Source organism: Solea senegalensis, linkage group LG10 (assembly GCF_019176455.1).
Source record: "Solea senegalensis isolate Sse05_10M linkage group LG10, IFAPA_SoseM_1, whole genome shotgun sequence".
Classification (NCBI taxonomy): domain Eukaryota; kingdom Metazoa; phylum Chordata; class Actinopteri; order Pleuronectiformes; family Soleidae; genus Solea; species Solea senegalensis.
Window position 1 is genome coordinate 19,826,925 of NC_058030.1, and position 23,665 is coordinate 19,850,589.

General features: G+C 41.7%; 1 protein-coding gene across 1 annotated transcript in view; it reads right to left on the reverse strand.

Annotated features, from left to right (window-relative positions):
- Positions 1-23,665, reverse strand: part of itpr2 (inositol 1,4,5-trisphosphate receptor, type 2) — an 80,546-nt gene that overhangs the window by 30,950 nt on the left and 25,931 nt on the right. Inside the window, exons 16-37 of the mRNA XM_044035660.1 lie at positions 22,458-22,630; positions 21,325-21,444; positions 20,869-21,051; positions 19,622-19,873; positions 19,391-19,538; positions 19,024-19,171; positions 18,159-18,346; positions 17,955-18,078; positions 17,790-17,847; positions 15,994-16,159; positions 15,613-15,780; positions 13,675-13,761; positions 13,440-13,565; positions 13,179-13,301; positions 11,187-11,387; positions 10,042-10,293; positions 9,032-9,157; positions 8,786-8,914; positions 8,540-8,660; positions 8,257-8,438; positions 7,965-8,107; positions 6,857-6,965 (exon numbers count right to left, since the gene is read on the reverse strand). Coding sequence (XP_043891595.1) covers positions 6,857-6,965; positions 7,965-8,107; positions 8,257-8,438; positions 8,540-8,660; positions 8,786-8,914; positions 9,032-9,157; positions 10,042-10,293; positions 11,187-11,387; positions 13,179-13,301; positions 13,440-13,565; positions 13,675-13,761; positions 15,613-15,780; positions 15,994-16,159; positions 17,790-17,847; positions 17,955-18,078; positions 18,159-18,346; positions 19,024-19,171; positions 19,391-19,538; positions 19,622-19,873; positions 20,869-21,051; positions 21,325-21,444; positions 22,458-22,630 — 3,327 coding nt within the window. The remainder of the gene's footprint in view (positions 1-6,856; positions 6,966-7,964; positions 8,108-8,256; positions 8,439-8,539; positions 8,661-8,785; positions 8,915-9,031; positions 9,158-10,041; positions 10,294-11,186; positions 11,388-13,178; positions 13,302-13,439; positions 13,566-13,674; positions 13,762-15,612; positions 15,781-15,993; positions 16,160-17,789; positions 17,848-17,954; positions 18,079-18,158; positions 18,347-19,023; positions 19,172-19,390; positions 19,539-19,621; positions 19,874-20,868; positions 21,052-21,324; positions 21,445-22,457; positions 22,631-23,665) is intronic.

Consider the following 23,665-nt stretch of genomic DNA (forward strand, 5'->3'; position numbering starts at 1 on the left):
CATGGGTTGGGTATGAGATGATCTTGGAGAATGGTGTGCTGACGGACCATCGTACAGTATGTTAATCTGGGCCAGATTACCAAACTATGCATAGATCCTGTAGCGCAGGGGGCTTCCCACTACAGCAGAGTAGAAGAGGAGGCGGCGGTGGAACTCCTGGGTAATATCAAAAGGCTCGGAGCCTCCACAGGAGGTACAGATGGTACAGCTGACTTCCACATAGGTCCTTCCTGCACACTAGATTATAATCCATGTGGACATCCAGCGGGAATCAATGTCCTATGGTCTAATTATGAATGGCCACTGGTGAATGATCACCATAAGACTCGGGGTCAAACAGCATCTCATTGGATTTGTTTGTGTTGAGTATGTGATGGTGCTTGTCACACCACTGTGAAGAAAGTGGTGAATGGCAGCCTTGTACCCAGGGCCAAGAAATTACCGTGGTACAAGCATCTGACGGAACTCGGCAAGAGACACATGTGCAGACGCACGCCACATCATGTGCCGCCATTTATGCTGTTTTCAAGCCGCGGTTCCACAGCAAATAACACGCTTTTTACTTAACGAGCAAAACAAATGATGCTCACATGTGAGGAAAGGAATTAGCAGAGACTGATTACAAGAGCAGCTAGGTTTAAAAAAGAGCTGTCCGACTGGTACCACTGCATGTGTCTAAGAGAAATAAGAGAAAGACCTTTCAATAAAAAACTTACTCAAGTGCCTCAATAACTGCTTGATGGACTGATGCCATTCCTTGCCCTCAAGGAATGAATCCACTTAACTTGATCAATCTCCTGACTTTTCATCAGGTCACAGCCGTCACTGATCTTTTAAAATAATCCATCATTGACAGACATTCATGGTTCCCACATCATGAATCCTAATAGTGTACGGATCCCTTTGCATGAACTGTCTAACACACCTTCGGAATAGATTGTCAGCAAATGTGGACCCTTGTTTCCCACTAAAAGGTGAACTGACACAATAATTCAGCTGAAAACACAATGTAACAGCGTCACAGGGCTGAAAACGAGGCTGTAGACTCTCGGTTCTGTTAATGTGAGGTGTTGAATTCAGTGCCTAATTTGCAGGCGCATTACAGCCGACTCGCACGTACGCGACGGAGGCTCTAATTGAAACGCTTCTCTTTCATGTTGAATGGAAAGCATTGCCGCACTGCAATGTGGGTCCACCATTCCTTCGCTTTGCTGGCATTGCATGCATCAAAATGCTGAGAAAACAAGCGTGGGCCAGTCGGATCACATTATATGCAAATCACACAATGTAGGCTGTAGCCATCGAATCACGTTTATGCCCAAAAGCTACTCAGACAAGGTCGTTGTCCTTGTCCTCGCCACCATCGTTAGCAATCACTGCTACATAGTTAGTCATGACTGACTGTTACGGCCCCGTACAGTCCAGGGGATGTGGGGAGTAACAAGGTAAAAACGAAAGACTGAAGTACAGCGAACGTAACCGTATGTAAAGTTTTATTTACTGCTAGACTCTGCTTCTGTATCATAATCTAGTAAGACAGCCTCTAGCACACCAGGAATAAAAACTTTTTCAGGAGATTCTGTAGTTGGCCAAAATGGTTTACCCAGGTTATGCCATGACACAAACAGACCGACACTACAAACCACATCCTGACAAAAGGTCAAGTATCAAATTATATGAAATTCAACAAATGGTTGATTTCCTCTCATTGCGTTGTATGGAGTTCAGTTTCTACTATTTTGCCCGTTAGCGCTTATCATTAGCAAAACTAAATGCTAGAAGCAATCCATGCAAACACGATGCACTTTGTGTAACTCCTCCCATCTCATGTCATGTGCCTCCTTGGCGCTGGTGACCAAACTCACATGCAGCCAGCCACATTCACATAACATAGTGTGGGCTGTGTCCAAACACTTTTCCACAGTCAGTGACAATCAGTCTCATTTATAGTGGCCCTTAATTTGAGTGAAGTGGGTTTTTTTTTTTTCTCTTTCCTCCACAGAGTTAGACACGGAGCGGTGATGCTTTTTGGTCTAAGGACATTTTTACAGCAGGTACAGAGGACCAGTCAGGGCAAGAGCAGAGACATAAACAACATGTGCTATTCCCCCATCGCTATGGAAACCAAAACAACACTCAGCCAACAGACACCTGACTGATAGATCTGGAGAAATGAAAGCAAGAGTGAAAAACGGAGATGAATAATGCATTTTCAACGGTCAAACCAGAGTCAGCGTGACCTCTGCGTGACCCTGCACCTGAGCCATGTCTCACTGTTCCCGTCAGCAGACAGGTCGTCAGGGAAAAGCCTGCATGACGAGCTCACACAGGGACACCGCATGTGCATGTGTGTGTGTGTGAGTCTGACGTACTGCATTTACATGTGTGCATGTGATGCACTTAGAGGGCGGTAATCTGTAAATCTGCTTTGCTTTGGGCAGGTGGTGTGAAACATGGCAAGAATGACAGGCAGGAAGGGGCGGGAAGAGGGTGATGGACAGAGAGGGAGAGAGACAGACGGACTGTGTGAATGACAGGGGTGAGTGTGAAAGAGAGGGAGGAGGGAGAAAGAGTGTGAAAGAGTGTTTGATATTACATAAGTGGCTTTTCAGACTGAAATAGGACAACACGCTTTCGACAGTACATACACAGGTGTAACATGTGATCACAGAAATAACACACGGCAAGCTGGCGTCTGAGGAAATGGTGTTATAGGACTTAAACGTGTATTTGACTTTTTGTCCTGGTTCACAATATCACTGGGATAAATGTAAAAATATGCTTTAATATAGTTCCACAATCTACCTCCATTTGGTTCATTTTCATAAGGAAACAGATGAACTAATGTTTGTAATGTTACAAAAAACATTAAAAGTTAAGAGGTCGTCTCAAATTAAAATGAAAAACATTAATTTGCACAATTAAATGGCATAAAATATTACAATCTGACGTCATGTTACATTAAAGAAAAAAATTTAAATGTAAATTTTAGAAAACCACGTAAACAAGTATACACATATTTTTTCGGGAATGTATTAAAGTGAAAACAAGATTGTGAGTTCCTGGATAAGTGGCACAATAAATCGCTAAGACTGTATGTTGGTGATCGAGAGTCGAAAGCATTTTCACATGAAATTTGGAAAACAACAGCTTTATTCTTAAAATATGAATTCCATTAAATGAAAAATCCAAAATACAAGTCTATCGAGGCACTTTGTGCTAATTTCTGCAAATGTAATATTTGAATATGAGTTCAGAGACTTTTTCCCCAAAAGACTCAAATCACCCTGAGGGTAAGTGGATCAGAAATGTTTTTATTAACGTTTATAAGTGTGTATAATGTTTTGAATGTATGAATTGTTGTTTTCATTAGCGCAGAATGAGCCCTTTATATTTACATCGGGGGGGGGGGTCTGCTCTATGTTGGACTGTCCATGTTTTTATTTTACAAACTAAACACAGTTTGAGTTCTAGAGACAAAGATTCAGCTTTGAAACTTTACCCGTAGAAGTTGCTAAATTGCACACACTGTGCCTTTAAATGTTCCGTTACCTGACAGTCAAAACAAGTTAGGCAGAAAAATAAGAGTCTCCTGACCAGCAACCCGACTATGACCCAAACAAACAAACAGCAGCGCCTCGGTGAGACCAGAGAGGAGAGAGAAAATAATTCAAGCAGGCAGACAGAATGTGATAGACGGAGACAAGGCACGGAGGGGGCAAAAAAAGGAAGAGAGGCAGTGGACAGAAGAGTGAGAGTAAGGAGGGAGGGAGGGAGGGAGGCAGGGAGCGAGGGAAGGAGGGAGAACGTGATGGTACACGTGACGCTGGCTCAGCCACTGCAGGCTGTTACGTAAGCGCACCCCCTGCCCTGTCTCCTCATGGACTGAGCAGACTCTGCTTCTCTCCAATCCCTCACCCTGCAGCCGCTGCCCGCTTTTTTTTCCCTTCCACTCACATGGCTCCTCACATGGCTCCCTCCCTCCCTCCCTCCCTCCCTCCATATCACTCTACCACCATTGCTTTCTCTCACTCTCCTCCACCCACCTATTGCACCCCAGGGGAGCCACCAACCTCTGCCGCCTATGCTGTCACTCTCTCTCTCTCTGTCTCTCTTTCTTTCTCTCTCTCTCTCTCTCTCCTTCTGTTTTTGTCTGTCGGCCTCTCCCTCTCTCATTATTTCCATCAGCCGTTTTCGCTCCTGAGGCTGCAGCACCACGCTCAGGGCGACGGGGAAAATGACAAAGAGAAGCTACAGATGCATGTGTGAGCACACTCACTCACTCACTCACTCACTCCCTCACTCACTCACTCCCTCACTCACTCACACACACCTACACAAGACGACATCTCACATATCGTTGTCTGGCTTTCGGGAAAGTGCTGAGCTGTTTTCTTAGAAAAGTGACTGTTATTCCACACAAAAAATAAAATAAATAAAAACAACAAACAACAACTTGGCTGACTGACTGACACAAGGAGAGAAAAGAAAACTCTGACTCTGACAAGTTGCTGTAATGGACACCGGCTGACTACTATATTGAGAGAGATATCTTGGCAGATTCACGGACGCAGTTTCGCGGAGAAGGGCGGTAAAGGCACGTACACAGAATCACAAGAACTGACTGAAATAGAGACAGCGGCACACACGACACACCTTGTCTCGATCCCGAGAATTAAGCCCCCATTTCACTAAAATGAGCGGGTAAACCTGAGTGAACCCACTAATGTTGCCCTGTGTTGTTTTTTTCACACACTAGAAGAAAACCAAAGTTGTTATTATTCCGTCGCACGTTTCTTTTAACTGGCGCTCGTATGTGAGCACATTTCCCCCCCATCTTAGCTCCACTCCACTGGCTGCCCATACTCTTCAGGATCAATTTTAAAATGTGTGTATTTGATTTCAAATCCCTTAATGGCCTTGCCCCGTGCGACCTCTCCGAGCTGCTACACCCTCACACACCTGCCCCGCTCGCTCAGGTCAGCTGATCAGCTGCTCCTGAGTGTGTGTGAGAGGACAGTGCTCTCGCTGCTGTGGCCCCTAAACACTGGACTGATCTGCCTGCTCACATTAGACGCACCTCCTTCCCTGTCTGTTTTTAAATGTATTCTTCAAACTCATCTCTTTTCATTAGATTAGATTGTGGTTCATTGTGTAGCTGTTATTTTAACACATGTTTTATGTCTTTTAATTTATTTTAGGTTTGGTTTTTTTGGATGTATTTTATTGCCTGGTGTGAGCTTCTATGCCTTTTAGTTATTCTGCCTTTTATTTATTATTCTGTACAGCACTTTGGTCCACTGTGGTTGTTTTAAAGCGCTTTACAAATAAAGTTGGAATGGACTGTTCTGTGCACTTTACTTAGGTCCGTTGTTTATACTCAACAGTGAAATTTAAGTTGCTAATAAAATGAAGTAAGCGCAATCCCAAGGTGTAAAAAGTGAGGTTTGCTAAAACATTCATGGCGAATGGCTGAGCTCACAGCTGAAGATAAAACTTAGCGTTGTGTTGAAAATTACTCGGAATTCGAATCCCTACGAAACACGGAGGAAAAGAAGAAAAAATGACCCTGCAGAGAATCCGTTTAACCCTTCTGTTACCAATCCTTCGCATGCGTACTTCTCATTACCGTAACTCCTAGACCGTTTGTGATACCTAGAAAATTCAAAAACTATGGACTGGTGATCTGTCCAGGGTGTACCCTGCCTTTCGCCCTATGTCAGCCCCCCGTGACCCGATAAAGTGGTAGAGGATGGATGGATAGATACAGATAGATTACGGTAGCCCTCGGGACTTCCGCGGAACGACCGTCCAATCACAGACGAGTTTCACCAGCGCGTCACACGTTTGTATAACTGGCACTTAATGGAAAGAGTAAAAGGGTCAGAAGCACTTGACTCGTTGAGCTTTTTTTGACAATACTACAGCCATAAAATCTAAATAAATCCAGACAGCCTGATTATCATGACGGTTACAGATTTCATGTTTGTTTGTTTTTTTACCAGTGAGAATGTGTAGTACTGGCATCGTCAGACCTCTCCGCTTATCCCGCCTTTTCCCAAAATGGCCTCCATAAAGCAAGGCCCTTGCCTTAATTACAGATAAAAGGCATATTCCAAGGCTACGAAAACTAAATGTTTTTTATTTCATAGTCGTTAACACTAATACTTGATTACTTTCTGCCAATAAACCCTCCCAGAAGTTACAGGCTGGACCTTTAAGTGGAATAAATGGAGCTCCAATTGTTTGGCCTTGTTTTTTCTCACTGATTTTCTGATGAACACAGACTGACTTCTTGAGTTCAGTGAAATCACCTGCATCTCCAAAAGTGATTACAATGCAAAGCTGACTTTTTTGTTTTATCCTTTGTCCGTTAACCACCCACTCCTCCTCTACTGCACACAAACACACACAAACAACCACCACCTTCAGTCTCCTCTACAAACTCTTGTCATTCACTTTCCAACTCTTTGGCTGGGGGGTGGGGTGCAAAGGACAAGGCACAACCCCCCACCCCCCCACACGCTGCAGTATTGATTTGTTTGTTCAGTGCATACCCCTCCACACACACACACACACACACACTCTTCCTTCCCTTCCTTCCTCCCTCCTATTCTCTCTCTCTCTCAGTGTGAGTGTGTCCTCAAGTGCCTCCCTGCCTTATGTAAGAGAGGAAGGCCCACAGCATACTGATGAAGGGGAGTCTGGGCTCTGGGCCGACAGACCAGGGAGAAAACAAGCACTGCACTGCACTGCTGATAGGTGCACAGCACTGCTGGCACATGAGGACAGGAAATACATCCACAGCAATGTGATCAGTGAATTGTAGGATCCTGACCAGGGTCGGGGTACTCACAGACTCCTGAAGACATTCCTTCTTGTCCAGCATCTCTCTGAGTGTCTGCAGGATCTTGATGCACAGCTTTTCCTCTTTGTCCATGAGCTTCTTGGTGTGTTTGATGAGCCTGGCGGAGTGACAACAAGTGCTCTTTCGTTTACCATGGTTGTGCGGCCGATGCAGTCACCGTCTCTCACAAGTGACAAACAAAGCAATATTTACAGATGAAATCTCCTTTTGTGTTCTCCAGGGAGGTCAGACAGCAGAAGCTGCTGCAGCAACAGAGTTACAGTGCGCCTGGAGGTTTGATCAAGTACTGCATACAACTATTTGTAATATGTGTGTTACTTTCAGTAGTCCACCATAAATGCATTAGATTAGATGAAGTAGAACAGAATTTTTAAGCTAAGTATTTTACATAATAAAATAATAATAATTATAATTTTCTTCACTTCCATATTCTTTCCAAATCCTCTTGCCTTGTTAAATAAGTCTCTGACAGTAATAATGCTGCTATTCCACTCTATGGTGTGCCACAAGGTTCCGTGTTGGGACCATTCTTTCTCTCCCTATAAACTCTTCTCATAAAAACACATGTCAACTGACACCATCTCTACCATACCGATGTCCATTTTTACACTGATGACACACCGTTATACATGTGCCATCCCATCATCAGACCCAAGAATAGTCAACTCTTTATTTAACTGCGTCTATGACATAAAATTGAACCAAACCGGAGGTATAACAAATTCTGCCATCTACTGGCTCCCTGTGGCAACACGTCAGGCCAACTCTCTGGAATCATTCTGTCTGGTTTGATAGCAGAGATTTGAGATTTGAATGACACAGAGTCATTTGTCCATGACCTGATCCACTTTAATAGTCTTTACTTGCCTGATTTTAAAAAGCAGTGGATCAACTACAGACACTAACTGCAACTAAGAAATATGATCATATCACCACCATTTTAGCTCTCTCACACACTGGATCCCAGTCTGTTTTAGAATTAGAGATCTAATTGATTACTTTTCAGGCTCTCGGTTTCTGACTCTCTGACTTTTAGCACCATATGTGCCTGTGTTTGTGTTTTTAATTGTAATTCTGCCTTTAGACAGAGACTCACTTGGACATGAACGCTCCGCTCTCACAGCGTAACCGTGCAGCCTCTGGAAACAGCAGCTCTGGGCTGTAAAGAACATCAACCAGCACTGAAAATTCTGCCTGAACCTTTGGGCTGAACTGCTCCTCCAGACAGGACACGACCCCCTGTACACACACACACATACACACACACACACACACAGGATCAATATATGTTCTGCAGAAAAAAACATTACCACCAACTCAGAAAACCATGCTACATTTTAGAAAAGTTAGCCATGCTGTGATTGGCTGCAGCATCTTAGTCCACGCACCTGCAGCTTCTCAATGATGTTCTTGTAATCGGGGACACCCAGTGGCTCCTTGCGTGGTCGTGAGCGAGCAGAGATCCTCCAATCCTTGGCTGCCCGCTGCACCATGTTGCTGTGGACCTTGAGAGACAAAGTGTTGACTTGACTGTCCAGGTCCACTGGGATGGCTATGGCCCGTGCTTTAGCTGTGGAAGAACATAAAGGTTTTTTTTTTTATTCTATTCAGAGGGAACTTTAAATGCTTTTTTTGTCCATGAAGGCTGCACAGAGGACGAGCAACACTCACCCACATCCGCCAGTGTTTTGATAGAGCTCTCAATATTAGCTTTCTGAGCTGAGTTGATCCAGATGCAGTTATAGATCCTGAAAGACGACTGGAGCAGCTTGATGAAAATAGACTGGTTTGTCTGTGAACAAAGAGGCAGATTTAGTTGTTTTTTTTTAGGGTGGAGGGAAAGAGTGAATCATTTATGCATTTATGCAAGGTTTGAATGAGCCTTTCCACCTGAGGGTCACAGGAGGAAAACATTACCTGAAGGTTGGAGTGGTTGACAGAGAAAGGTGAACTGAAGAAACTCTTGATAATGGCCATCACCACCTCTGTCACGTACTTCTCCAGGGCCAGATCGGCATGGTTGCGGTCTGTTGTTGTGTTGCATACCTTAAAAGCAAAGATTAATTCACAAATCAATAAATCACGTGTGTATGTTAACATAGACACCGTGTCATTAGTAAAAATATCTGGCATACACTTGTGACCTTATAAACAGAGCCTTACACTGGACATGTCCACCAGGAAGTTGTCAAATAGTTTCCAGATATGGTTGGAGGTGTAGATCTCCTTCATTTCCACCTCAGTGTCCACGTAGCAGTGATTCACAAAGTTCACATAAGCTGTTTTCACCTACAAATAAAAGGAAGTGACGGTCGATTACTTTCAGATAAACAATGTGAGTTTTAACTGTAGCCAAAAAATGTAGAACATTTTCAACAAAATCCTATTATATTTGAAGCTATGTTATAATTTTGGAGCAAGTAATGTTTGTTCATATATTAGGCGTTCAGTTTTCTTCCCCTAACTGTGCCAAAGTAAACACTTTAACAGGTAGGTAGTGCCTTATATTTGTCAGAAAACGAAAAAATACAGGATTCTCCAGTCTTTTATGAAATATGATGGATTTAGCCTATGCTAAATTGTGACTAACAAATTAATGTCTACCTTTGACAAAATATTGTATTCCATGGAATCAAATTGAATTGTTCCAGAATAAAAACTCTTGGTGTCAAAAAAAATGAATACAAAGAAATTAAAATTAAAAAGAAAAAAATCACAATACAGAACAAGAAACAATGTCAAGTCAAATTCAATTCAATACAAGGATTAAAAGCCAAGGATTAGGCAATAGTATGGTGATCATTTTGTAATATTGTGGTATTGTGGTAATTAATAGATAATATTACAGTGATACCTCCAAACTATTCAAGTAAAAGCTTGGTAATGAGAATTACTATAGGCTACAATCAATGTAATACCATCACATTAAATATTTGAATTAAAATTGATAATGAATGACCCAAAAAGTTGAATTTCATCCGCCCTCATATTTTTGCAATGTTATTACCAAGCTTTAACTTCCTAATTACTATAGGAATAAGTTGGTATAACCTTTTTCTTCTACTACACTAGTACCATGTTGTTACTGTACTGTAATGGGACCATTATATGGGCAAATCTAGTTATAAAAGTGCAGGAAAAGCGGGGATTCAATCGCTGTGTATTTCCACTACCTCTGGTATACAGTTGACATCATTGACAACTTTGACTATGTCGTCCAGTGGCAGCAGAGAGTTGCATTTCAGCTCAGTGTAGACGTTCTTGCCCTCGGTGCAGGCAGCCAGCAGCTCCACCAGCGTGTTGTGATAGGCCAGCGCTCCGTCCTCGTCGGTCCGCTCCCGCTCGGAGCCCATCATCTGCAGCAACACCGGGAACGAGGAGCGGTCGTTGTAGAACACCAGCACGTCCTCGCCTCCGTTCACCAGCTGGACACACAGAGATGTTAGAGGTATCACTATCACTATCACATATAAAATATCAAGAACTCAGTTATTTGCTTTCATTGGCTAATATTTCTTAACCATGGGAAATACCAGCATGTGCTACAAAGAGGTTTTAAAAAGCATTGGAAAAAAAGGGTATATTCTGATTAATTAAATTTATATCATATTGCAATCACCTGGAAATAAGCTGTTCTTTTCTGAATTAACACAATAATTTTCCTTAAAATAAGGATAAGGATTTAAAAAAAAATCAAAATTAGATTATTGATTGCAGACGGTGAATATCTTTCCAACTTTACCCACGTGATACATTTTACATTTTAAGTGCATTATCACATTTTTTTAATATTGCACAATATGCATGTACTGTACTGTACTGTACTGTATGTGTGCTTCTATCCACCACTGTTCAGCAAATATTGAAAGTTACTTCACCGAGACGCGCAGCAGGTGGAGAAAAATGTAAAGTCATCACAAAAGGGCAACAAGGCAGAAGGTGGATGATGTAAATAAAGAGCAGCATTATTGTGGTAATATTTGCTTTTTTGTGCAGTAGAATGTGCACTTATTTGTATTTTTGTTTCATTGATACGCCAACTTGTGCATAAAAACTATTTCCAAATGTTCTGTGTTTCCATTCAGGTTTATTTATGCGCAAATGGAAAACGAGCATAAACGCATGCTGATGGAAATCCACAGATTGGCCAGGTTGAGTATAACCGGGAAAGATTCTATCCCATCAAGGCTTCCCATGAAAAGATATTCTCTGTGTGTCTCCACCGTTTCACCATAAATAAACTGTGACCAAAATCCACGTAGTGTAGGATTAAATGTGGTTAATATACAAATAAACCTAAACTTGAGTAAATTCTCACCTCAGTCATTACTTTGTCCTGACATTTCTTCACATACTTCCCGTCAGCTTTCACAATGGTCTGCAAGAACTTGAGGTACTGAACGTGTCGCCCGTGCGTTTCTATGCAGTGGACAAAGTGATGAACCACTCGGTCGCTGATTTCATTGCACAGCTGGTAGTTGTTCATAAAGATGTGACGCATCGTCTCAGCTTCCAGCAACTGGTGAGGGGGAAGAAAACAGAGGCCAGAATTCAGACAGACAGAAGATTGGTTTCATTTTCACAGAATATTGATTCCTTTGTGTGACCGAGAAAAGACAACAAAGAAAACCGTCTCAGACGTCATATTACTTTCTCTACTGACAGGCTGTTGTTGTTCTGGACTCTGTATTTTTCATTATTGATAATTCTGCAGATACGTCTGTACACTGCACAAGAGAAGAGGGCTTTTTTTTTTTTTTTAAAGTAGGACAAGTCCGCTGTAACTAACTTTTAGTGCTTAGTGTGACATAAAACTGATTCTGGACACTGAATGGAAAATCAAGGCCACTGAACCTTCCAGAGCTCTGAGAGTGAAATTATACCTCATTAACTATTTATTAAATTAAGACATGTTGACCATGATGCATCACTAGAGATTAAAGAAATATGTTGCACTGAAAAACTGGCTTTACTGATATCAATAGCACATCAACAAGAGGAGACGAAAAACGAGGGTCTGAGGTGAAAGTATGGGGGTTATAGAGGGCTGAAAGTGGACAGGAAGTAGACCACAGACATGCCAGTGTGGATCCGTCTCTCACAGACAGAGAATTATAACAGGGCGATTCAGAAAAGATTAGCTAACACTCACATTTTCAGTGGACATTTAACATATACAATATTGTTATAAGCCATTATTGCCACGTTGTAATTTCCTCTCATTGTGTGATAATTCTCCGCTGCTGCTCTAAATCTAGACACACGTACACTTTCAATCCCTGGCCAAGTAAATTCAAACAAATACCTTCAATCTAAGTGTATATTCAGAAAAACGTACGTATATTATGTGTTTACACCTGCTGCACACTATCTGTCTATCATGGTGAACTAATGTTCATCACAAATTTCAAACTCCTTATTCACAACTGCCTTTTGTTACAGCCACTTTCATCTGTCTATATTTGTATCTGCGTAGCCATTTGGGCTTATTACCTCCTAACTAGGCTCCTACATTCTTCTTATGAATGGTGGACATTAATGCCTTCACTGGCAGGATTTTTTTTTTTTTTACATGTTCCTCAACTTTGGACTAAATAAGGAAAAACGGAGTTCCACTTTGCTGTTCCATGGGCTTGGAATCATTTGTAATGAATGATCTTACTGGATGCTTTTAAATGAACACTGACGTTTAGAGCTGCAACTAATGATTATTTTCATAATCGATTAATCTGTCGATTATTTTCTCGATTAATTGATTCATCTTAAAAAAATGTTGATCGGTGTTCGTCAAACCTGGATATGACGATGTTCTCAAAACAGCACACAAACCAGAGCAAAGACATTAAAAAAATATTCACATTTAAGAAGCTTAAAACATCGGAAATCTTGTTTTAATCATGAAAAAAGCTTCAAATTATCAAAATAGTTGTCGATTAATTTAGTAATCGATTCATTGATTAATTGTTTCAGCTCTACTGACGATAGATGTCTCAACTCATACACACAAGGTTTTGGAGAACCCTTGTGTGGGTTTTGGCATTTTATGGTTCTGTAAATCTGACTGTAATTTTTCATTTTGTCCGTCTGTAACGCTATTAGTTTTTTAGCCCCTCCCACTTCAAATTTTTCACCGAGCGACTTTCCCACGTAAATTAAACCAGGATTGATGCGGCCGGAGAGATCCGTGAGTTTTGGGGGGATGTTCAGGCCCTCAGAAATGTGATTCATTTGGAGGAAGAAGAAGAAAAAGAAGAAAAATATATATATAATATCAAAAGAAAGGACAGTGAGAGGATAGTGAGTGACATACCCCTGGAGTGAGGAAAAGGTTAAGGTGTTTGTGCAGCAGAACTTGGTTCTGAGGATTTCCTCTGCAGAAGTTCTGCAGAAACGTATGTGCCAGGGTCATGATCTCATTCATCTTCTCATCGCTCTGTTCAAAAGCAGAACCAAACCCACAAAGGTGATTAAATATCATCAAGAAACATACAAGCTGTCACATTCAGATTTTTCCACCAACATCATGTGGGAGGAGCCAACTTTGCTGGCTGTTATTTTGGTGGATGCTCACCTGCTCATAGGGGATCTGCAGCAGGTCCAGCACCACAGTGTGGGCGCCCATGTTCTTCAGCAGCCTCTGCTGCTGCACACGGCTCTTCTTACTGGGAAAACACAGCTTACTGAGCCGCAGCAGGATCTGCATATGAAACAGAGGGATATTTTAAAAAGTGGGACCACAGCAGGACAAAAAAATAAATAAATAAATAAATACATCTCACAAGAATAACCAGGGACATGGGCCTCACCTCTTTGACAATGTTATAGTTGTTTGCCTTATTACTGTCAATCTGAGGTTTAATATCACCATCCTGTACTGGGCTCAGGACGACCTCCTGGAAAAAACACACAAACAAAGAAAAACACTTTAGCTTTCGGAACATTCGCCTAATCTTTGAGACGGAGCGGCATCTGTATCCTGTTTCTAATTAATGCACATTTGTCACACTGTCAAGTGGAAAATCTCTGCATTGATCTGAGCCATTACTTTTCTCTCACAACAAAAGTAAAACTAATGTTCTTGAGGCAATTCCAGTCACAGGCTTGACTGTTAAAATGGATTTAGAAGTAGCTTCCTGTTCTGAAACCGCTATTCATTATAGTAGAGAACACACTCGGAGACGGTAAACTTGTGCCAAGTCCACTCATATTCCAGCAGCGTCAATACACTCCCCCATCTCACAAGGTTAATAACTTTTTTTAAATAAGATCCTTAATCCATATCCATGTCCAGATCAACAACAATATCTAAAAAAAAATCCTTCCTTGAGAAGAAAATGTCCATTAAAATCCATGTACTTTTTTTTTGAGATGCACTGTTCATATTTAATATCTGTACCAATTAAGTGGCATATTTCAAACTTGAAAAACGTTTATGTGAGGTTATTAGGGTATTTATTTAGGTTAAATTACATTTTCTACATAACTTTAACACAGTTCTCTTATTTTAGTTGAATTACTTATCTTATATTGTTTTTTGTACTGTGTATTGGTATCATTTGCTCTCTCATCATCCTCCTCTTCCTCACACGTATTTCTGTATCTTCTTTCTGTGAGGAAGCTCACGTACCACTGGTCCTAAACGTACCACAGTTTGAGAACCATGGACTTTAGTATATGTATCTGAATATAGGCTGGGAACCTCTGTTAGTGTCTGATCTTAGTTGGAGTCACTGTAACGAAGGAAAACTTCACCCCGGGGATCAATAAACTGTTTCTGATTCAGATTCAAAAACAAACAAAAGCAGACAAAAAAATAAACACCTTATGGACAAGATATTAAATGTCCCTAGAAGCTTCTCCACACTAGATCACATGTAGGTTGGAACTGTTAAAACCTGATCAGTGGATGTGAAGCATGTGCCGGCAGAGGAACCACAACACTGGGCCCATTTCTTTAGATCTGACGGTGACTATAATTCAGGCATTTTTCCTTCTTCAATACATTTCTGACTTTGACTTTTTCATTTTACTCCAAAAAACATCGAGTGCTTCTAGTGACTTGTAATGAATTACGTCCGATTACAGCAGGGGATTCATCACTTTACATAAAGCACCAAATGGACACTTAAAATCACATTATACTAGTGACTGTGATGTAAAACACTGAGAATTCTACTTTGCAAAGAGAGTGAGGGATCAACAGTGCGTCAGTGCCCCATGCTGTGATTATTATTGCGATAAATGAATCGCTTATGAATGATTATAAATATATGCACATTAGACACTGGCATCATAGTGACATGGTGTTTTGATAAATATAAATAATCATTACTGTGTATATAGTATAGAATTACACAGCTTATAATGCATTATAGATGCAAGTTTCATAGAAAGTGTTACAATATTTCATCATCATCATTATTATTATTATTTTTTTATTAATAATTAGTAATTTAGTCATTTATTGGCTAAATTATCTACATTTCAGATCATCAACAGTGCAGCCCAGGATCCTCAAATGTATCAGGCATTATCATCATACGCCCCTTCACAGAACCTCCGTGGCAGCGGTCATAAACACACTGCTGCTACATAACAGAAGCATATGCACTTTGCTTCGCGACAACTTTGATTGTCACTAACAAACGAAGCAGCAGCTGAATGACTGATGGCGGTAAAGTAACTTCCTGTGGATCTTAAATGTCACAGTCAAACTTTGCTTTTAGAAAACGATCAGACAGCACCTCAATGTTCTGTTCTTTGCCCTGCCTGGCCACCAGGTCTTCACTACTGTAGACGCCACTCTTCTCCACCCACAGCTCTGACTTCTCCACAGTCAGACGCAGCTGGTCCAGGTCCGTCTTGATCTGCTTGTAGTTCTCCACATCCTGCTCTGACACCAGCAGCTGGACCTGGAAATAGCACAGACGCACACAAACGTGAAATAGACCACACACAGAAGCTATTGAAAGAACAAACATATGTGTGAAAAGCAAGTGGAGAGACAGCCTCTCAGCTGTTTGGCCCTCCTCATCCAAAATATCCCTTGACTCAGGAAGTGTCTAATGCAGCAGTTTACAAACAGTAAACACTCAAGTGTCTGTGAGGAACTGCTTCGTTCTAACCTGTTTGAAGGCCTGCAGCAAATCAGCTCTCTGGCTGAAGTGTTTGAAGTTGAGTTGCAGTGAGCCGGACACCAGCGGAGGATAGTCTTGCATGATGAGATGGATCAGAACCCTCAAGAACGTCCGGCCACCCTCATCGTCCAGCTCCACTGCGCCCGACTCTGTGCTGGAATCATACAAATATGCACATTTTTATTTGCACTTCCAATCAAAATGTATTTATAAGCCAGTTTTCTTTTTAAAAAAAAAAGCAACACTGAATCTATGCCCTCAATAATGATTATTAACCAAGTTATGCTGCATGACAGACAAAACTTCCCTGACCATTACAATATTTTATTTCTTCAAAATCATACTAAAGAATCACTTTTAGAAATGTAACATTTATATAATCTGTAATCCTGCTTGATTGTCTGGCATGTAACAAGCAAAAGTGTTTGCAATAAAAGGGCCTACAAAAGACAAAAAAAAACATATCATACAGTACAGGGTGCGACTTATGTGTGCTACAGGTGCCTGGCTGGCCATTTTTAACACAAGCGTTGCAAAGGTTAACTATTTATATTAAAAGACACTCATTTTGTGCCCTGCAGTAACATTGCAAAACTGCAAAAGCCAGATACCCTAGAAGTTATAAGTTATAAGTTTACATCAACAGGTGTTAAAGCAGGTCAAATAGATCAGGTAAAGCGACACCATCAAGAGGTTTCTGGTGGAAGCACCAGAATAAAGTGCAGTCAAGGTTGGGATGCAATGTTTTCCTCTCTTGAACAATTCTACAGTGGAGGCAAAAAAAAAAGAGAAAAATCTCAGCTGTCTGCACTCTGCCTCTGTTCGCCTGCGTCGACAATGGTCTGAATTACATCCCATAATTAAACCACTTCAATAAAGGAAAATAAACTGGTGGTAAATACAGCTTTATTTAATCATTTATTAGCGCCTTTCTGTTATAATCAAGGGGCGGACTTGTGGACATGCATCAGCTGATTGTTGCAGCATCTGTCGCTCTCTCTCTCTCTGTCTGTCTCGCTGCTTCTTTAAGCGAGACAGTGCTACAGGGTCTCCATAGCCACAGCTGTCTGTCTCAGCCAGTCATCTCCATGTTGTCATGATCATTTCCTATAGCTGCATAAACCCGAGCTGTAAACATTGTTTAAATAAAAAATAAATCAGCTGGAGGCACGGACAGATGGTTGCTGCAGCACATCTCTCTCCGTTTCAGACAGCGTGGCTCTGTCTCGGCCAATTTTTTGTTTTGTTCTCCACACAAGTGGGATGTACGTGATTACTGCTGCACGAATGACACGCTGTTTTTCTGGTGTTCATTTGTATCCACTACAGTGATTTTATTCTTATCCCTACTTAATGTAATCAGGATAATAACAAAAATAATAATAATAATTATACGGCTTATTTATTGGGTGCATTTCAAAGAGCTGTAGGTAAATGTCTGTATTTATATAGCACCGTTCTAGTCTCGAGTCTCGACTCTCATCAGTCCATCTTTCATACCCATTCACATGCTGCAGGCACAGCTGTCAGGAGCAAGGTGGGGTTAAGTGTCTTGCCCAAGGACACATCGGCAAACCCACAACCTTCGAGTTGAAAGACGTCTCGCTCTACCACTGAGCTAACGTCCACAATACATTATGGATTATTGCACCTTTTTTTCAAGGAAAAATTGAGACGAATCGAGAAACATTTTACAGACGTCCAAAGGAGTTGCGATGACGGCATGTGGCACATTTCCAAAGTTCCTTTGGTGAGAGTTTGAGACTCAGTGAAGCGTCACCTACCTTCCAGCAAACATGCTCTCTGCTTTGGCTGCAATCTCGTCTATGTCTGGCTCGGGCGCTAAAAAGACAAAATAAATTCAACAACACGTCAGTTTAGTTTGACAGAAGCACTCAGCAGAAGCTCGAGCGTCTGATTCAGAATGTGAGGGAAGATCCGTGTCTTACGTGTCACTAGAGGCAGATCAGCCACTGACACAGAGCTGTCGGTGACGCTTTTATCCCCAAACTCTTTCTTGTAGATGGACAACAAGTATGTGATCCTGTAATCTAACCTCACGCTCAGGATGAACTAAAACAGGAAGGGGAAAAAAAAATGAATCCAGGATTTATGTTAAACAGCACTGTATACATGCAGAAAGTGACGTCCACCTGCAGGATCTCAATGATCTTTAACTTGGTGTCCATCACCATGACATCCTCATTATCCAGCAGGAAGTGGCCTTTACTGTAGCGCAGAGAGGGAGGGGTGTCGGGGAGGCTGTGTGGCACACCGCGACTCATCACCATCTGAGTCATCATTTCTCCGACGCCGTGGATTGTTCGCAGGACATTGTTGCCTGAAAGGAAACATTTGTATTGCATTATTTTTGCTTCACCTACGCCCACTGCGGAGACCGCATCACCTGTGTCCCCCAGGACCTGGAGCTCCACACTTCAAAGTCCATCACCAGACCCCCACTCCCACTTCACTGACCTTCTTTCTAAGTCACATATTACACACACACACACACACACACACATCTCACACACTCTTCATTTTGTTTACCTCTCTTTTAAATATTCTTCTTAACACTTTACAATGTCTCATTTGTGTTGTTCACATTATGTTCAACGCAGGAAATAGTTAAATGCTTCTCTAACACTTACCTGCAGTGAAGATAATGTGAAAACACAAATGAGACATTGTGAAGTGTTAAGGAGAATATTTAAAAGAGGTGTAAACATAAAATGCATTGTTATTATTTTTGCTTTGCGCATGAAAGTGTGATCATAAAGTCATACATAAAGTTTTACGACATGTAAAACACAAGTTTAAACAAACACATTATCATGTTAAAGTGATAACAGCTGTTTTATATAGTCCAACACAGTGTTTCTGCAAAGTCTTGATTTTGTACTTTTAGCACAACATATTTGTACTTGTTTTTTTGTTTTAACAGCTGCATTTAAAAGGTAAGTCCAAGTTCGACCGCAGCAAGGTAATGATTCACTTTCACAGCGTCACTGCACTGACCAGCCTCCGGACTCTTGTTGAGCTTGTTCATGAAGGTGAGTGGGTGCTGGACAATATCCAGAATGGCCAGCAGGGTGCGCGTTAGACGGAGCAGCTCACTGAAGCTGTAGAAACCAAAGTAAACCAGGTTACGAGCCAGATTCACCACCTGGAAGAGAGAAGTGAATCAAGCTCACGATGAGGAACTTTAGAGTGGCACATAAACACGGACAAGTGAAGTACCTTTCTGCTGTTACCGTCCTGTCAATGTCAGTTTGTTTTTTATTCATGTCCTCCTCTATTGTGGCTCGTTTCCTACGTAACTCTGTATGTGTTCTGCATATTTGAAAAAGATAAACTGTACAGACGAACCATGTTGACTTTTTACCTCGAGTGTCAGTTCATTCTTGTCCTTATCTCCAAATGGAAAATGTTGGCTGACGACGTCTTTGAGGTATTCTTCCACAAACTCCATGGTGGGAGCAAACTTCCTCTTCATCTCCTCCCTTGAGCTGTCGGTGGACTCGTACTCAAAACTGCACACACAGACAGCGGCGTCCTGCGTTAGGTCACTCCAAACGTACCACAAACGCCACAGACACAACATGTAGACACTCACTCATGTTTAGTGATTTTGGAGGGGATCTCGGTCCAGAGGCGAGCGTAGCGCACGGGCACCACGGCCTCCTGCGGGTCGCGGTCCACATGCATGTGCAGCATGAGGCGGCAGAAGGAGGCTCTGAGGTTGAAGGGCAAGCAGTCGTCGAACATGCAGCGCAGGATAAGATCCACAGGAAGCTGACAGGAGATCTGATTGATGGCCAGGTACTGACGGTCCAGACACATTTTAGCAAACAGGTTCAGCTGGTATCTGCAGAGGAGGTGAAAGACATGAGAAGAATGTTAAAAAAAAAAAAAAAACACATTTACGTTGTGAGGTATGTTAATAATACTGTTTTTCTAAGCTGTTTAACTGTACCCCAGAGGCCTTTGAAGGCAGATTCTTTCAACCTGGGCTCTAAAGGGTGTGTAAGTGAATCATATTTTTAGAGGTGGTCCAGTGGTTCTGTTCAGCAATGGCTACAGTGTAATCTGTAGTGTCCGTATTTATATTAGGGCTGCAACAATGAAACCGATTCAAATCGATTATTAAAATAGTTGGCAACTAATTTAGAATAGGAATAGTTGGGTCTACGTTATTACACGTACAGTTGCTACCCACTAATGTGAGGCACTAAGCCCCATGAAGCAGGACGCCGACCGCCGTAAAAGAAGAAGAAGAAGAAGAAGAAGAGAACCAATGCCACGCCATGTGTAGCTCATGTGACGTGATTCTGGAAGAAGTGTTTAAAAAATGGCCATGTTCTGGTTTTGGTTGTGATGTGTCCGTGGATAAAACTTCAGACATTAGGAGGATTTCACCCTCCCTCCTCACTCTCACTCTCACTCTCACTCACGTTTGCTACTTAGTCTTCCTTCAACAAGTCGCAGGTGTCTGTGAGAATTCAGAGTGAGAGCTGAGTGTCACTAATGCTTCAGTACAGTTGCCAGACTCTTTTGACAATTTGAGTCCTTTATTGGTAATTGGCAAAAACAAAAAGCACTTTTAGTGAATAAAACATAGGATGTCAAAGTTGCCTCATAAGATTACATTATAGCCATCGCCTCCAGTTCCATTGAACCACTTCTAAAGGGCTTTTGTGAGTAAGATTCTCTGACACACTAACACACATAGATCCCAGGTTCAAAAGCCATGAATTACCTTTTAACAGCTGGACAAAACCACAGTAAGTGCACATGGGTGCCCGCATTGGGAAAGTAGGTTTATCACACTGGTGGAACTGAAAGCACGAGTTCCACTGTCACCTGTAGTAAGTGATGATGTCTACATCCATCTTGTGGTTGCCCTTAGCGTCCTGGGCCAGGTGACGGATGGATTTGCCATGGGGCTCCTTATTGCTGTCGATCCAGTAGAGCCAAACCTCCTCCTCCTCCACCTCCTCCTGCATCAGAGAGGTCTCCAGGGTGTTCTCAGTGTTAGAGATGAGTCTGGGGGATGAGGAAGGAGGCCAAGAGTGTGACATAAAGCTGTAACAAGGCAAAACTGCACACATCACAGTATGTCCTGGTGTAGAGCCGCTGCTGGAAATATCTATTTCACGAGAGCCACGCTAGAGGAGGAGGAGGAGGCGGCAGCAATCTGACATGCCGTGGAGAATATGAGCATGTTTAAACACGCTGTAAAAAAAAAAGCGTGTGAAATGTGACAGGAGCGGCCAGAGTGATTTTCAATGCAGAGATTGCAGCCGGAGTGTGACTCACTTGGTCTGGATGAGGATGTCTGCATTGGTGGGGTTGAGCATGAATTTGCAGATAAGCTCCTGTGTGACGGGGATGGCGGTCTTGTTGGACACACAGAGATCAGAGAGATAATCCAGGAATCTGGAGGAGCAGAGAAATGCCACGCTTAACAAACGCTTCAGCACAGAGACACGCACGCACACCGATTGTGTGTGTTCTGTGTGTGTAACATACACATTAAAAGGAACACCTTGTACGACAGCATGGAAATAAAGTTTGATAGATTAGATCCACGCGTTTTACGTGATAACGCGCAGTCACTGTACTCTCACTGGCCACTTAATTGCTGGTCAGAGTGGTTCAGAAACCGCTGATCTACTAGAATTTTCCTGGACAACCATCTCTGGGGTTTACAGAGAACGGTCGAAAAAGAGAGAATATCCAGTGAGCAGCAGTTCTCCGGGAGAAAAGGCCTCGTTGATGCCTGAGGTTAGAGGAGAACAACCGAGCTGGTTCTCAATGATAGAAATTCAAAAGTGACTTGATGTGTTTGTGCTTTTGTTTGTAATGAGCGATAATTGAAGTGTGTGCAGCACCTGAACGCCGCTGTCCGTCAGCGTTCATACAGAATATTAACATAAACACTCATCAAACCATTTGTTTTACAAACATACATACCTTTACATACATTTTCATCATTTTGTTTGCAGTTTAACGACAAATTGTGCATAAACACAGGGGGCTTGGTTTAGCTAGTGCTAACCTGCTCGCTCTTCTATCAATGGTACTGCTGCCTTTCTTCTCTTTTTCATTACGTCTTCTTTAGGTGTTTTAAATAAAGAGGCAGAACTTTTTGACTGTGTTTTTATATCACTACAGCAGAGTTATGCTAGCTATGGCTACTGTCCATGTTCTCACTCACCACTCTCTAATATGTACAATGTGTGAGGAGAAGAATCTCTTTAAAGCAGACACAGGCGACACTCCGTGCCACTCCTGCCACTTACTGTAATTACACGTGTACCTAATAAAGCAGCTGATTAGTGCATTTAAAACCAGTCTCAAAGGCATCTGATGCACAGCCAGTAATTGTGTATGATGTCAGGATTATTCAGTATTTTGCCCTCATTAAAGTGTTCCCTTGCGTGACTGACCGGGGTTCCCTGTTGCGCCTCAGCAGATTCACAAACGTCTCGATCTCTTTGGCTGTGATGTGTTTCTCCAGGAGCTTGCGGTTGTTGTGCAGCAGGGCGGTGATGGTGTCCTCAGCCAGGATCTCATACCCAATCTGGGACTGCATGATTGAGAACTTTTTGGCTATGTATTCCTATGTGGAACAAGATACACATGGTTTTATTTAGAATTTAATGAACTCACAGGTTCATCTGAGAGCACACTGTTAGATAAAGGAGAATTATTTTGATCATGAAATGACAAAAACAATGACAAGCACCCTTAACATGTCTGAAATGCCCAAGTGAGTTGACAGAAATATGTCATTTAGTATCAAAAGCATGAACACATTTTCATATTTTAAAAGGTGACATTAACATTAAGTTATTACAGAATACAGAATGTTGCCATACAATTAGTTGGCTTTTCATGGCCTTTTTCATGGTCCTTTGGCTTGACAGCCAGTTATCATTGATTATGCTATTTATACCAGTGTTTTTATAGTTTCATATCAGATTTACATTTCTCATATTTTTCATAGTGACATTTGTTGTGAAAGAACTTCAACAGTGTGAAGCATTTAGACAGATGTATTGGCAGAGATGTATACTAACCATAAGTGTGTTTGTATTAAGTGTATAATCCTTTAAAAAATAATAACGCTATGGTTTTCGTAACCATATGAAAAAGTCTTTTGGCAGAGGTTTACTTGACAGGGATGAGTAGAGGACTCTTATGTTTGTTGCAATCCACAGTCTCACCATTAGATGCCACTAATTCCTACACACTGGACTTTTAAAAATGTATTATTCTGGTAAATTACATTACGTTGACTTCTTCTAATAAATCCACACATTTTGAATCTGTGATGCAACAAAAAGGCAGCTTAAGAGCAGTGAAGTTGTTTGAATGCGAGTTTACTGACTGTTGATCAGGTTTTATATAACACAAGTAGTAGAAAATTGCTTTATTATGGAGCCAGCAAACAGCATTACCCACAGGTTGTCCTTGCCCAAGGAAAACTATAGCACTAATACCAATGACCTTGTGCGAGAGAAACTTTGCTGTGCTCATTATTTATCTTGTTGTAAATTATTCCTGTCCATCCACTGATGTATCAAAAGACTGTTTGAGCACTGCTTAAGTTTCTTCATTACAAAACTACAACAGCTGCGATCCCTGCATAGAT